This window comes from Oncorhynchus mykiss, chromosome 2, assembly GCF_057628025.1.
Source record: "Oncorhynchus mykiss isolate SJ-2025 chromosome 2, ASM5762802v1, whole genome shotgun sequence".
NCBI classification, from domain to species: domain Eukaryota; kingdom Metazoa; phylum Chordata; class Actinopteri; order Salmoniformes; family Salmonidae; genus Oncorhynchus; species Oncorhynchus mykiss.
In genome coordinates this window covers 97365744-97381039 of record NC_143023.1, presented here as the reverse complement: position 1 = coordinate 97381039, position 15296 = coordinate 97365744, and the positions used below count along the sequence as shown (strand labels likewise).

The window sequence follows — 15296 nt, the reverse complement described above, 5'->3', positions numbered from 1 at the left end:
TAGACAACCTAGAGAACCTCCGTCTGAGAACCTAGAGAACCTCAGTCTGAGAACCTAGAGAACCTAGAGAACCTCTGTCTGAGAACCTAGAGAACCTTAGTCTGAGAACCTAGAGAACCTAGAGAACCTCAGTCTGAGAACCTAGAGAACCTCAGTCTGAAAACCTAGAGAACCTAGAGAACCTCAGTCTGAGAACCTAGAGATCCTAGAGAACCTCAGTCTGAGAACCTAGATAACCTCCATCTGAGAACCTAGAGAACCTCCATCTGAGAACCTAGAGAACCTCCGTCTGAGAACCTAGAGAACCTCCATCTGAGAACCTAGAGAACCTCAGTCTGAGAACCTAGAGAACCTCCGTCTGAGAACCTAGAGAACCTCCATCTGAGAACCTAGAGAACCTCAGTCTGAGAACCTAGAGAACCTCAGTCTGAGAACCTAGATAACCTCCATCTGAGAACCTAGAGAACCTCAGTCTGAGAACCTAGAGAACCTCAGTCTGAGAACCTAGAGAACCTCAGTCTGAGAACCTAGAGAACCTCCATCTGAGAACCTAGAGAACCTCCGTCTGAGAACCTAGAGAACCTCATTCTGCCCCTACCTCGGCCCCAAAAACACCCGCCTCTCTCCACATAAACTGACACACACACACACATGCTCAACAGCAAGGAAGAAGCTTACACCCTCACACACATGCACCCCCATAGTATGTGCTCAACCAACAGGAAGAAAAAATAAAGACCGAATGTTGTGACCGAGACGGTTTTCCACAAAGTGCTAGTTAGTGACTTCACAGTGACTTTGGTCTATTTGAATATTGTGTGAGACCACCTAATGCATACACAAAGCTTGTCTACACACACCGTCTACACACACCGTTTACACACACCATCCACACACCTGCATAACCGTCTACATAGCGGAAGCATACAGCATTTTAATGCCTATTGCATGTTGCTGAGGGCTTCATATCAATGATAAAGGTCATTGATTATAACATTCTAAAGGATGTCATGCATTGTGTTTCATCTAACAGTCATGAAATGTGTGTGTCAAGGCTTGATGTAGTTCCGTTAAGGGCAGGTGTTCAGTCAATATTTGGCAAACGACAGATAGCCCATTGAGTTGTACCACTTGGAATGATATCTATAGAACAAGGCCTTGTACGTGTAGAGTCGCCACGCACAAACTACACAAACAACAACACACCTTTACCTGAGCTGTCCCTGGTTCGGTGTGGCCTTGACCTGTCCTCTCCTCCTCCTACGGTTGGTTCTCGACATTCAACAACAGTGTCTGCTGAACAGAATAACTGTTCGATCCTCACACTTCTCTTTTTATTTCTGTCTCTCTGTTCCACAACTCCACCACCACTCCTCTCCTCCTTTTCAATGGGTTTCTTTGTCATCGTGTGTCTCTCCTCTCCTCCCTGATCTCACGACACTAACATGCGTGACCATACTGCTTCTCTTCCTCCGCTGCCTGTGCTTGTGCTCCTCCTGCTGGCTCATCATGTCCTATTATGTCTTCCTTCTTCTCCTTCTCCTCTTCCTCCTCTTCTTCATCTCCACTTCCATCTCCTCTTCCATCTCCTCATCCTTCCTCAATCTCCTCCTCCTCTTGCTCCTCCCTCTCCTTTTCCTCCTCCTCCTCTTCTTCCTCCTCCTCCTCCTCCTCTTGCTCCTCCCTCTCCTTTTCCTCCTCCTCCTCTTCTTCCTCCTCCTTCTCCTCTTCCTGACTCCTTCTCCATCTCCTCTTCCATCTACTCCTCCTCTTCTTCCTTCCCTCTCTCTTTCTTCCCTCTCATTCTTCCCTCTCTTTCTTTCTGGGTGTGTTTGGTCCTGTTTCTCTCCATCTGTTATTGTCTTTACATATTTCTGTCTCTCTCTCCACATTCTATATCACTTCCTCTCTATTTCTCTCTGACTCTCTTACTCCCTGCTCCCTCTCCTCTCTTTCGCTCTCCCCCCCCCCCCCCCCCCCGTCTCTCTGGGCCCCCTTTCGCCTCCCCAGGCGGCCGGGGTTCCTTCCCCCCCAGATCTTTCTGCGAGCCAGCAGCATCCCCATCCTCCCCTCTCGCGCTCTAACCTCTGCTCTCTTCTGTATTCTGCTCCCTGTGGCATGGCTGTAGAGTCAGGTAAGTCTTCCTCGACTCCCCGAATGCAGTCCCCTCCTCTTCCTCCTGTGACACCCCCCACCTTATACCCCTGACCCTCCTCTTCTGTCATCCTCTTCCTAGCCTTAATCCCCCCCCCCCACACACACACACACCACCACCTCCACAGAAACACACACCACCACTACACACACACACACCACCTCCTCAGAGACACACACACACACCACCACCACCTCCACAGAAACACACACCACCACCACTACACACACACACCACCTCCTCAGAGACAAACACACACACACACACACACACACACACACACACACACACACACACACACACACACACACACACACACACACACACACACACACACACACACACACACACACACACACACACACACACACACACACACACAGGCCACCTACTGTCATCACCCAGAGGCAGGCTCTTCTCAAAGGCTTATCCATGACACGGACAGAATATGATATCTGATATCTCCACACTTCTGAGGAAACAGACATCAGGAGATAAAAGACATGATGACATGGCTGCTATCATCCATGTCTAGGTAGTGGAAATTATAAACGTCACCAGAACAACCAGTGGTCCAATACCTATATGAGATATCTGAGATGCTATTTCTCAACTAATAATCACCTTTTGTGTCAATTCGTCTGTGTATTTTAAACACACACAGTACACACATCTCAATGGTATCATCAATGTGTGTGTGTGTGTGTGTGTGTGTGTGTGTGTGTGTGTGTGTGTGTGTGTGTGTGTGTGTGTGTGTATGTGTGTGTGTGTGTGTGTGTGTGTCTGTTGTCTGTTGTTCTTATTGCTACCATTTGAGTGCTTTGGGTCTTGCTCCATGTCTGCACACAGCCCAATAAGTAGTTGATGCTGAGGCTGACTTTGAGACACACACACACACGCACGCACGCACGCACGCACGCACGCACACACGCACACACGCACACACGCACACACGCACACACGCACACACGCACACACGCACACACGCACACACACACACAGACACACACACACACGCACGCACGCACACACGCACACACGCACACACGCACACACACACACAGACACACACACACACGCACGCACGCACGCACACACACACACACACACACACACACACACACACACACACAGACACACACACACATAGAGGCACATGTTACAACCACCGCTTCATTCATTCTAATGTGGACATCTAACGTTGATCATTCAACTCGGTACACACGTCCTTCACACTAGCAGTGGTGTAATGCAGAGACGGCATAACGAGCCCAAGACATCCACATAAACAAAAGACCTAGAACTCATCAAGCCCTTCATCAGAGTAAACAACCTCCATCCAACCTCCTTGCATGATGGCTTTTTAATTCCAACGTTGCAAAGCCCCCCCTTGACCCGCCTATCCCCTCCCATCCACGGCTGCCTGTCCATGGAAAACACCATTCTGTGAATCAGGAGCCCTCTCCATACTGGCCGTCCCTCTAACTCGCTCTGTGAAGTAGACAAACAAAACCAACAACACAGAAGCGGAAAGACAGACATCCCACTTTGTCAGCCCCTCTCGTCCCCCTCCCATCCCCCTTCTCTACTACCCCCCCCCCCCCCCCCCCCCCCGCTTTGCAGGGGGCCACATGCTGCCGCTCCTGGCATCACCTGCTGGATGGACGAGGCAATGACAGGCTAAGCAAGAAGAGCGATCTTCAATCACGGCTTCTCTTTGTTATCTATTTAGTTCAGTCCCCCCCCCCCCCCCCCCCAGTTCCCCCCCCCCCCCAGTCCCCCCCCCCCAGTTCCCCCCCCCCCCCCCCCCCAGCTAATGTCTGTGACCCTGTCTGTAGCTAATGTCTGTGACCCTGTTTGTAGCTAATGTCTGTGACCCAGTCTGTAGTTAATGTCTGTGACCCTGTCTGTAGTTAATGTCTGTGATCCTGTCTGTAGCTAATGTCTGTGACCCTGTCTGTAGTTAATGTCTGTGACCCTGTCTGTAGCTAATGTCTGTGACCCTGTTTGTAGCTAATGTCTGTGACCCAGTCTGTAGTTAATGTCTGTGACCCTGTCTATAGTTAATGTCTGTGACCCTGTCTATAGTTAATGTCTGTGACCCTGTCTGTAGCTAATGTCTGTGACCCTGTTTGTAGCTAATGTCTGTGACCCTGTTTGTAGCTAATGTCTGTGACCCAGTCTGTAGTTAATGTCTGTGACCCTGTCTATAGTTAATGTCTGTGACCCTGTCTATAGCTAATGTCTGTGACCCTGTCTGTAGTTAATGTCTGTGACCCTGTCTGTAGCTAATGTCTGTGACCCTGTCTGTAGCTAATGTCTGTGACCCTGTCTGTAGCTAATGTCTGTGACCCTGTCTGTAGCTAATGTCTGTGACCCTGTCTGTAGCTAATGTCTGTGACCCTGTTTGTAGCGCTCTAGGCCAGTCATGTGTCCTCTAGTTGTGTCCCATCATGTCTTGTCCTGTTGACTTGCTTATGATATTGCCATTGAGAACATGTCAAAACCAGTTGTTGATCAATATTTATATATATATATACAGTTCAATATAAAGTAAGTTATGAATAGTCCACTATTTGCTTAGTTTGAATGTTTGAGGTTAGAGGTGAAATCCAACTGAAAATACCAACATGGATCTAGAAATGTGTGAGCTTGCATATGAGACTATGTGTGTGTGTATTTCAGACGGTGTGTGTGTGTGTGTGTGTATTTCAGACGGTGTGTGTGTGTGTGTATGTTTCAGACGGTGTGGTGTGTGTGTATTTCAGACGGTGTGTGTGTGTGTATTTCAGACAGTGTGTGTGTGTGTATTTCAGACAGTGTGTTTGTGTGTGTATATTTCAGACGGTGTGTGTGTGTGTGTGTGTATTTCAGACAGTGTGTGTGTGTGTGTATATTTCAGACGGTGTGTGTGTGTGTGTGTGTGTGCATTTCAGACGGTGTGTGTGTATTTCAGACGGTGTGTGTATGGATGCGTGTGTAGATACTGTAAATGCCTCTTCCTTGGTTACTAACGGTCGCAATCCTCTTCCTCCCTCTCTCTCTCTCTCCCTCACTGTCTTTGTCTCCCTACAGCACCCGTAAACAAAACTACATGATGAATTTTGCCAGACAGACCGGCCTACGTCACTACTACAGCCGAAAGAGGCGGGCGCTGCAGCATGCCTAACCAATGGATTTTCCCTACGACCTGCCAATCACACATATGACCGACCAACCAACCAACCACATTCCTTTCTCCTGATGCCATATCACCCTGTCAAGTCCTGCCCTCCAGCCAATGGATTCCAGTCAGCCTTAGACCACACCCCTTCCCTCTCCAACCCCCCCCCCCCCCCCCCCCCCCCACTCTGCCAGAAAACGTGGACCATCCCATCAGTTTACGCTGCAACCAATCAGAAGCCTTCCCCACCCCCCATTGTGACTGGAAGGAAGGAGACGTGAAGGAGCAACAAAGGCGGACATTTTGTTTACTTTTAATGGACTTCCGGGTTTCTAGTTGTTTTCTAATCGTTGCCGTAGGTGGTTATTATGATATGATGATTCCCTGTTCCAGTTGCGATACGATGATGATAGTACCCACCCTCGGATTTCCCCTTATCACCCCATCCTACCCACTTAGTCCTACTACTACCACACTGTGAAATCATTAAGAGAAATATCACTGATGACCAGTGGCATAGAGTTGGATAGAGGGCACACAGTCACAGAATCGATAATGGCAAAGCTAAGGGGGGGGGGGGGGGGTGAGCCCTGTTTCCAACTCTATGCCAGGTTGCTGGGGTGTATTCATTAGTCCGATTCCGTTGCAAAAATGTTTTACAACAAAAAACATTTACTATTTTACTATCTCTAGGAACCAAACGGAATCAAGCGGAGCAAGCAGAATGAAAATGGAGAGAGAACCTGACTGAATCTGTCCAATAGAAACTCTTTTGGAGTAAAACGGTTTCCATTGCAAAACATTTTTTTTGCAACAGAATCTCACAAATGAATATACCCCCGGGCTAGTTGGCAGAGCCGGAAGGAGAGGGAGGAACACTCCTCCGCCTGCACCAGTATCTAGGAGGAGGATCATTACAGTGAAAATAGTACTGTGTTCTTGCTGTCCTGTGGGTTATTTTCGTGATGAGTCGACTGTGGCCGTGTTTCATTTGATTTTGTTTCGTTTTTTTACTAATTCACATTGCGTAATTTTTCGGTTGGATGAGTTTGTTTTTTTTTCTCCATGTTTATCGGATGAGGGACAGATGGATAAAGGGCAGGGTGGATGGATGAAACCCTGCCGTCAAGGTAGACGGAAGGAAGGAACAAATCGCAAAAATAGAGGGGAAAAAACATGAGAAAAAGAAGTTGAAGACCGAACAATGATTTCGTTTTTTTTTTATATATGTGTTGGCTCCTGAGAATACAGATATTTATGGTGAGCGGTTCTCCACGTAACCTATTTAAAGATACTGTGCGTGAAATCTGTGTTATTTTCTAGTGTTAAGTTATTAGGCAGTTATTCAGCCTCTCTTTCTCTCGAGGCTCTCGGCCTACAACGTCTCCCTCCCCCTTCTCGTGCTGTTACCCCCATCCCTCCCCCTTCTCGTGCTGTTACCCCATCCCTCTCTCTCCCCCTTCTCGTGCTGTTACCCCATCCCTCTCTCTCCCCCTTCTCGTGCTGTTACCCCCATCCCTCCCCCTTCTCGTGCTGTTACCCCATCCCTCTCCCCCTCCTTGTTGTTACCCCCATCCCTCTCCCCCTCCTCGTTGTTACCCCCATCCCTCTCCCTCCCCCTTCTCGTGCTGTTACCCCATCCCTCTCTCTCCCCCTTCTCGTGCTGTTACCCCATCCCTCTCCCTCCCCCTTCTCGTGCTGTTACCCCATCCCTCTCTCTCCCCCTTCTCGTGCTGTTACCCCATCCCTCTCCCTCCCCCTTCTCGTGCTGTTACCCCCATCCCTCTCCCTCCCCCTTCTCGTGCTGTTACCCCATCCCTCTCTCTCCCCCTTCTCGTGCTGTTACCCCATCCCTCTCCCTCCCCCTTCTCGTGCTGTTACCCCATCCCTCTCCCTCCCCCTTCTCGTGCTGTTACCCCCATCCCTCCCCCTTCTCGTGCTGTTACCCCATCCCTCTCTCTCCCCCTTCTCGTGCTGTTACCCCCATCCCTCCCCCTTCTCGTGCTGTTACCCCATCCCTCTCCCTCCCCCTTCTCGTGCTGTTACCCCATCCCTCTCTCTCCCCCTTCTCGTGCTGTTACCCCCATCCCTCTCTCTCCCCCTTCTCGTGCTGTTACCCCCATCCCTCCCCCTTCTCGTGCTGTTACCCCATCCCTCTCTCTCCCCCTTCTCGTGCTGTTACCCCATCCCTCTCTCTCCCCCTTCTCGTGCTGTTACCCCATCCCTCTCTCTCCCCCTTCTCGTGCTGTTACCCCCATCCCTCCCCCTTCTTGTGCTGTTACCCCCATCCCTTTCCCCCTCCTTGTTGTTACCCCCATCCCTCTCCCCCTCCTCGTTGTTACCCCCATCCCTCTCCCCCTCCCGTGCTGTTACCCCCTCCTTCTCCCCCACCCCGTGCTGTTACCCCCATCCCTCTCCCCCTCCCGTGCTGTTACCCCCCCATCCTCCCTCTCCCCATCCCTCCCTCTCCTGTTATCCCCATCCCTCCCTCTTCTGTTATCCCCATCCCTCCCTCTCCCCATGCTGTTACCCCCATCCCTCCCTCTCCCCATGCTGTTACCCCATCCCTCCCTCTCCTGTTATCCCCATCCCTCCCTCTCCCCATGCTGTTACCCCATCCCTCCCTCTCCTGTTACCCCATCCCTCCCTCTCCCCATGCTGTTACCCCATCCCTCCCTCTCCTGTTACCCCATCCCTCCCTCTCCCCATGCTGTTACCCCATCCCTCCCTCTCCTGTTATCCCCATCCCTCCCTCTCCCCATGCTGTTACCCCATCCCTCCCTCTCCTGTTACCCCATCCCTCCCTCTCCCCATGCTGTTACCCCATCCCTCCCTCTCCTGTTACCCCATCCCTCCCTCTCCCCATGCTGTTACCCCCATCCCTCCCTCTCCCCATGCTGTTACCCCCATCCCTCCCTCTCCCCATGCTGTTACCCCATCCCTCCCTCTCCTGTTAACCCCATCCCTCCCTCTCCCCATGCTGTTACCCCCATCCCTCCCTCTCCCCATGCTGTTACCCCATCCCTCCCTCTCCCCATGCTGTTACCCCATCCCTCCCTCTCCCGTTACCCCCATCCCTCCCTCTCCCCATGCTGTTACCCCATCCCTCTCCTATTACCCCCATCCTCCCTCTCCCCATGCTGTTACCCCCATCCTCCCTCTCCTATTACCACCATCCTCCCTCTCCCCATGCTGTTACCCCCATCCCTCCCTCTATTACCCCCATCCTCCCTCTCCTATTACCACCATCCTCCCTCTCCCCATGCTGTTACCCCCATCCATCCCTCTCCCATGCTGTTACCCCCCCCCCATCCTCCCTCTCCACATGCTGTTACCCCCATCCCTCCCCATGCTGTTACCCCCATCCCGTTCTTTCTCTCTGCTGATTTCTGCTCCCCGGAGATGAGGCTCCGTCAGTGTTGTTTTTTGAAGTCTACTGTGTAATATGGACCCTCTCCCTTTCTCTGTAACTCCACTATAGCAATCTCCTGTACATATAAGTATATCCACTATGGGGAGACCCAGCAGCCTTATAAAAGGGAAATAAAGAACTGTCCAAACCTCAAGAGATGGTCAGTGTGTGTGAGTTGTGCGTATATATATATATATATATGTATACACATTTATATTATTACAACATCACCACATTCAAAAAGAGAAATGGCTGATTCAACAAAGTCACAACACATAGTTAGTCAGTCCAGTTAGTGTATAAAACATTTATTTCACAATCATAAAAACATTAATTTCTCTGTATAAAAAAAAAGGAGCCAAATGCATAATCTTGTATTTGGTTAAGAAAAAAGTAATAATAATAATAATAATAATAATAATAATAATAATAATAATAATAATAATTATTATTATTATTTCTCCAGGTTGATGCATGCCTCCGATTGGTTAGACTGAGTCTGCAGCAGTAAACTATTCAACCAACAAATCCCTCGTACTCCTCACGTCCTCTATAAGAACCAGCACCTATCTAAAAAAAAGGAGGATTGTGAGTTACAGGCCCGTTAATAACAGCATAGTCATCGCCGCAACGAGGGGGACCGAATTAACCGCAACACGGCGTCCTGCGTTACAGTAGTTATAGCCACAGCACGCATACGTCATGGTGTAAACAGTTCCTTTCAGTGGGAGAGGGTGTATCTGACCGCAGCCCGTCGACGCCATGCACCCCCGGGTGGACAGGGCGCTGTGGTTTCCATAGCGACCGTTGCCCGTCATGCAGAGTTCCGCGGGAGGGCACTCTGTCAGGATGAGGTCAAAGGTCTTGTTCCGGTACATGATGGGGCTGTAGTAACACAGCAGGTTGTTGTTACAGTGGAGTGCTGGGAGGAGCAGGGACAAACACAGGATGGCAGATAGAGACGGGAACATCTGGGGCCTGAGAGAGAATAGACGTCTGGTGGAGAAACCACCCGTTCATGTCAGTCAGCGTTAGAGAGTAGCCTGGTCCCAGATCTGTTTGTACTGTATAGCTAGCTCCTTAGGCTGTGTTTAAACAGGCAGCCTAATTCTGATCTCATTTCCAATAACACTTCTTTTACATCCCAATCACAGCAGATATTTTCTCAGAGCTGATCTGATTGGTCAAAGGGGCAATTAGTGAAAAATAGATCAGAATTGGGCTGCCTGTGTGAACGCAGACCTAGTCAAACATTGAACCTCATGACATGAAAAACTACTGTAGGAGTTGGCCAGACAGCACAACAGATCTGTGACCAGGCTAGAATTGGGAGTGGTATTGGAATGAAACTGCTGTTTGGTAACCCACCGGCCCAGACAGCACAACAGATCTGTGACCAGGCTAGAATTGGGAGTGGTATTGGAATGAAACTGCTGATTGGTAACCCACCGGCCCAGACAGCACAACAGATCTGTGACCAGGCTAGAATTGGAGTGGTATTGGAATGAAACTGCTGATTGGTAACCCACCAGCCCAGACAGCACAACAGATCTGTGACCAGGCTAGAATTGGAGTGGTATTGGAATGAAACTGCTGATTGGTAACCCACCAGTCTAATTAGTCAATTGGAACAAGAGCTTGTTGGATAGGTTGCTGACTTGCAATTAAAAAGGAAAATAGCAACTTGTCAAACAAACCAGTCATGATTGCACGAAGTTCCAGGTATATCCTAGTAAGGAACCTTCTAGTCTCAGTTTATCTAAAAGACAGGTTGAAAGCCTTGTATGTGTGCTCTCTCAACCACAGAAAACACTAACAGCTTGCTCATGCAATGGCAATATGTGGGATGAGGACTTACCTGCCCATTCTTACGACTCTGGGGTTGAGAGGAATTTCAAACTGGATACAACAGGTGGCGTACAATGGAGCTGCTCTGTGTCCCAACACTTACTGCTGGTCGAACCGGTACCATCTAACCTCGAACCAATTAACCACACCCACTGCCGACGCCTGTTATTCGGATCAGGACAGACTGAACCAAAAAAAAAAAATTATTTGAAAGTAACTGTTCAGTGAAAATGTCCTGTTAACACACACCCAAATAATGTTGACTGATATACTCGTATGTGGCCAAAGCATAAATTGAAAAAAAAAAAAAAACACTTGCTAGGATGAGCTAGCCAATCAGCGGTCTACTCATGTGAATATTTATTAACGGATTAACATAAATATCCAACGCAGCCCTTTTTCTCTCAATATCATGATTTCTGGGTAACAATTAAGTACCTCACTGTGATTTATTTTTGACCGTTTGAATTAAGTGACAAATTAAATTGCTTCTTAGTAAATAGCAACTTCTCAAGGAAGAATTTAGCTAGGCCTGGGTGTGGTCTGAGAGAGGGAAGGGGAAACTGGCTCTTATTGGCAGAGGGGATTGGAACTCTTATTGGTCGAGCAACTAATTTACCACCTGGTGATGTCACGAGGCAGGCCAAAACTCCAGCCTACCAAAACAGGCAGACTTTTTTTTTTTTTAAATCACCTTTTACACTAAAAAGGGCATTATCACAATTTGCATAGTATTATGCCAACCTAAGTGAGGAAATATATTTTACCTTTATTTAACCAGGCTGAGAACAAATTCTTATTTTCAATGACGGTCTAGGAACAGTGTTCAGGGGCAGAACAACAGATTTGTACCTTGTCAGCTCAGCGGGGTTTGAACTCTTCCGGTTACTAGTCCAACACTCTAACCACTAGGCTACCCTGCCGCCCCTCCACTCTAACCACTAGGCTACCTGCCGCCCCTCCACTCTAACCACTAGGCTACCCTGCCGCCCCTCCACTCTAACCACTAGGCTACCCTGCCGCCCCTCCACTCTAACCACTAGGCTACCCTGCCGCCCCTCCACTCTAACCACTAGACTACCCTGCCGCCCCTCCACTCTACCCACTAGGCTACCCTGCCGCCCCATATAAAAACACAAATTATTCATGTTTCTTTTTCACTGCACTGGTTCTTTAATACCCCATTGTTTTGGAAGGAACATTATTTCACTCATTGTAATATTTCATAGAAACCTGGAGACACTAGACAGTTACTTCAACATGCTTTCTGTATTCACGCCATTCACCAGCTACCACACTGAGAACTACAGCTTTTACCACAAGTCAATATTGCAACATCACTAAAAACAGATTACACTTTACGTCAGTTATTACAAATAATTGAATAAATAAGCACATTTTACACTGGAAATAAAACATCTACTTGAATAAGTGTCATCCCTTGCATGAGGGTGGGGACAGGGACTGTGGCTAACAGGCCCATCCCTTGCATGATGGTGGGGGGACAGGGACTGTGGCTAACAGGCCCATCCCTTGCATGAGGGTGGGGGGACAGGGACTGTGGCTAACAGGCCCGTCCCCCAGTGACAAGTATGGCTGAATTCCAGACGGACCCCTAGCCGCTACTCTTTAGCCACTCCTGGAGATCTGAGAGGACTTTATAGATGGAAGTTATGTCGTTTTCTCCGTGTAGCGAAGCCACGGCTTCATCCTCCGCCACGTCCTCATCTCCAGGGCATCTATGCAGAGGGTCCGTTGCGGAAGGAGGCGGCTTCTCACTGTGCCCCAACGTCACTCCTAACAGACTCTTAATGTAGGTGTCAGGGGCTGGAGGCTGGTTACACTTGTCCCTACAACAACACCTAGAGAGTTAGTTAGAAAAATGTATGTAAGTCACTCAGTATTAAAGAAATTGGCAGTGATGGTTACTTTTTAAAAATGTATTTCCAATTGTCATACTTGTGTAAAAGTATAGATTCCTTATTAGAAAGTTACTCATATAACCCATTAAAATACTACTTGGAGTAAGTGTCCAAATATATTTAGGACCAAATATTTTTAAGTATCATAAATAAATGTAATTGCTAAAAAAAAATGTACTTAATTATCAAAAAGTATACATAATATTAAATTCCTTCTGTTAAGCAAAGCAGGCAGCACCATTTACTTGTTTTTAAAAAATGTATATAGACAGACAGGGGCCACACTCAGACGTCATTTACAAAAGACGCATGCGTTTAGTGAGTCTGCCAGATCAGAGGCAGAAGTGTTGTCTGAATAAAGTGTGTGAAATTGGACCATTTTCCTGTCCTACTAAGCATTCAAAATGTAACAAGTACTTTTGGGTGTCAAGTACTTTTTACATGATTTTCTTTGGGAATGTAGTGAAGTAAAAGTTGTCACAAATATAAAATAGTAAAGTACAGATATCCCCCCAAAAAACTACTTAAGTAGTACTGTAAAGTATTTTTACTTAAGTACTTTACACTAATGGCAATACATATCACATGACATATGTAAAATCACACCGTAGACCACTCATCCTGTAGGTTTTATAGTCCAACCCTAATTTAAAAACACACCTAATTCTACTTATTAGCTGCTCAACAAGACCTTAACTAGCGGAATCAGATACACTAAATTAGGGTTGGACTGAAAACCTACAAGACAGTAGATCTCCAGGAAGAGAGTTGGGCAGCCCTGCTATCGGCAATCACAGTACAACATAATCAGAGCTCTAAAACAGGAGGGGGGGACGCACCATTTTGGAACATTCAGATAGAAATATGCTATGTAGACCAAACATGACATGCAGAATAAAGAACTACGTCAGCTCTGTTTGTGACATTTCTATCTGACAACTGGCTGTAAACAGGGCCACTAATGTCGACGTGCGACTGTCCCCGTGAAACTACATTTAATAAAAGTAAAGTTGTGGCTACTGAACCTGTATGTCACATTATAGCTGACCCCTCGGTAGGTCACGGCATGGGTGGAGTTACAGAGGTCAGGGGTCAAGCAGCCCTGTGCAGACAGGATGTGAGTGGAACCGAAACGCCCACTGCTAGTACCACAGCGCTCTTGCGGGAGACACTCAGTGGTGGAATCGTTACTGCAGGACCTGGGGGAGAAAAAAAAAAACACGGGAGAATCTCAATCGCATTTCCTTGATTCCTTAAAACCCATTGGATGAGAAGGTCAGAGAGGCGGGACCTTTTGAGAAGGAAGCAAGAGGATGTGAGGAGACAAGAAATTGCAATTGAGATTCTCACCAGTTGACAGACCCAAAAAAGGGAAACTCTAAACAGAATCAATAGGAATGCTCAACTCTGACGTCACACCGTTGAAGTTGAAATTTAAAACGGTTAGGGTGGGGACGTCCCAAGGATAGCACTAACTGACCCCCCAAAAAAAATGTAATAGGTGGAACCTTACGAGAGGAATCTTTGAAAGTCAAATTACCATGGAACGATGCTCTATAGAAAGATCAAGCCTAGTCCTGACATTAAAAAAAACGTTCTCAATGGAAAAATCTCCATTGAGAATGCTTTTCAGGGCATAATTAGACTGTGACCAGTCCGGGAAACTGCTCCCCAGTGTGTGTGTGTGTGGTGGGGGGGGACACACCAACCTTCCTTTGTGCTGTAGAGGGCAGAAGTTACACAGCAGACTGGTACTAGGAATATAACTGCCCGTGGCTGCCACAGTTAGGACTAGGAGGACACAGAGGCAGGCTGCTGGAGCCAGGGGTTGGGGAGTGTTCAACCTGGAACATACACAAAAATACATTCTAAAAAGACATTTCTATTAAAAAAAATAATAATAAATAAAATAAAAAAAAAATAAAATAAAAAAAAACATACTAGAAATATATTAGAAATATACTAGAAACTAGAATATACTAGAAATATATTTCTAGTCAAATGTTTATTATAGAAATGCGTTTTACCACACCTCTTTTGGTATTAGTGTGGCAGTAACATGGGCACTGTTTTAATCAAGGTGGTTTGAAAACGTTTGAGCAAAACATCAACAGACATTCCCAAAAAATCTAAAGGAGACACTGCTGAGCATTTGTAATGTGAGTAAAGAAGCCGGTTGTTCACCTGTGTTTTCTCTGCGATGCCATTTTCCCTGGTCCTGTGTTTATGAAACACATCTTGGGCCGACTGTGCCTGAAGAAGAGTCGCACGCCCAGCAGGGATGTGTTCATTAGGACACATAACAACAGAAACCGTTTTAAAACCTTTTTTTCTTTTTTTTTTACAAAGAGGAGTGGAAATTAGTGTTCCTTATTGGACAGGTTGGAAAATCCCGCCCTGTTTTTAATTCCATTTTTTAACCGTTTGGTGCCCAATGAACACAACCCATGGGGGGGGGGGGGTTGCTGATTAGTAAGCGGAGTCAGCTGTGTCACTCAGCTATAATCAACATCTCTGTGGGTTGGATTTACATAATCAGCCATCTTAAAATCATAACATCTAAAACTTCTTCTAACAAAACAAACCAGTGATACAACTGAAAGTAGACCACATTGTTTATTGTGAAAAATATGTATAAATGTCCTGCTCTTTTTTTGGTTGTGGGTCTCTAAACATGTTCAAGCGTCTCTGGTACTGAAGGTAAATGTGTGACTGCAGCACTATCTACTATACAGACACCACTTACACCCTCTTCCTGAGGGTTAACTGGGGGTCGAGGGTTGAGGGTTAACTGGT

General features: G+C 47.3%; 3 protein-coding genes across 4 annotated transcripts in view; 1 reads left to right on the top strand and 2 right to left on the bottom strand.

Annotated features, from left to right (window-relative positions):
• reln (reelin) overlaps window positions 1-6612 on the top strand; it is a 293151-nt gene extending 286539 nt beyond the window's left edge. The window contains exons 67-68 of one of the 2 annotated variants that reach the window (XM_090213329.1): window positions 2011-2134; window positions 5231-5318. In XM_090213329.1, the coding sequence (XP_090069455.1) occupies window positions 2011-2128 (118 nt within the window). In that variant the 3' untranslated portion in view covers window positions 2129-2134; window positions 5231-5318. Of the gene's footprint in view, window positions 1-2010; window positions 2135-5230 lie in introns of both variants that reach the window. The other variant, XM_090213321.1, reaches the window with a different exon arrangement.
• A 2351-nt stretch (window positions 6613-8963) lies between these two features.
• Window positions 8964-10830, bottom strand: bncr (bouncer). The gene is made up of 2 exons (XM_021578017.3): window positions 10589-10830; window positions 8964-9726 (listed from the first exon to the last, which is right to left on the bottom strand). Exons 1-2 carry the CDS (start codon window positions 10594-10596, stop codon window positions 9324-9326), a joined length of 411 nt encoding a protein of 136 aa, XP_021433692.1. The 5' UTR covers window positions 10597-10830; the 3' UTR covers window positions 8964-9323.
• Window positions 10831-11737: 907 nt separating this feature from the next.
• LOC110500585 (sperm acrosome membrane-associated protein 4) lies at window positions 11738-14843 on the bottom strand. Its single transcript, XM_036960137.2, has 4 exons — window positions 14685-14843; window positions 14210-14344; window positions 13526-13699; window positions 11738-12440 (listed from the first exon to the last, which is right to left on the bottom strand). Exons 1-4 carry the CDS (start codon window positions 14789-14791, stop codon window positions 12194-12196), a joined length of 663 nt encoding a protein of 220 aa, XP_036816032.1. The 5' UTR covers window positions 14792-14843; the 3' UTR covers window positions 11738-12193.
• Window positions 14844-15296: the final 453 nt, after the last annotated feature.

What these genes read in the sequence shown, in the direction of transcription:
- LOC110500585 (XM_036960137.2), bottom strand. Translation starts at nt 14,791, where the DNA reads ATGAACACATCCCTGCTGGGCGTGCGACTCTTCTTCAGGCACAGTCGG. An exon ending in GCATCGCAGAGAAAACACAG is followed by an intron (nt 14,345 to 14,684) that starts GTGAACAACCGG and finishes TGTATGTTCCAG; the next exon opens with GTTGAACACTCCCCAACCCC. An exon ending in CCTCTACAGCACAAAGGAAG is followed by an intron (nt 13,700 to 14,209) that starts GTTGGTGTGTCC and finishes TTTCTCCCCCAG; the next exon opens with GTCCTGCAGTAACGATTCCA.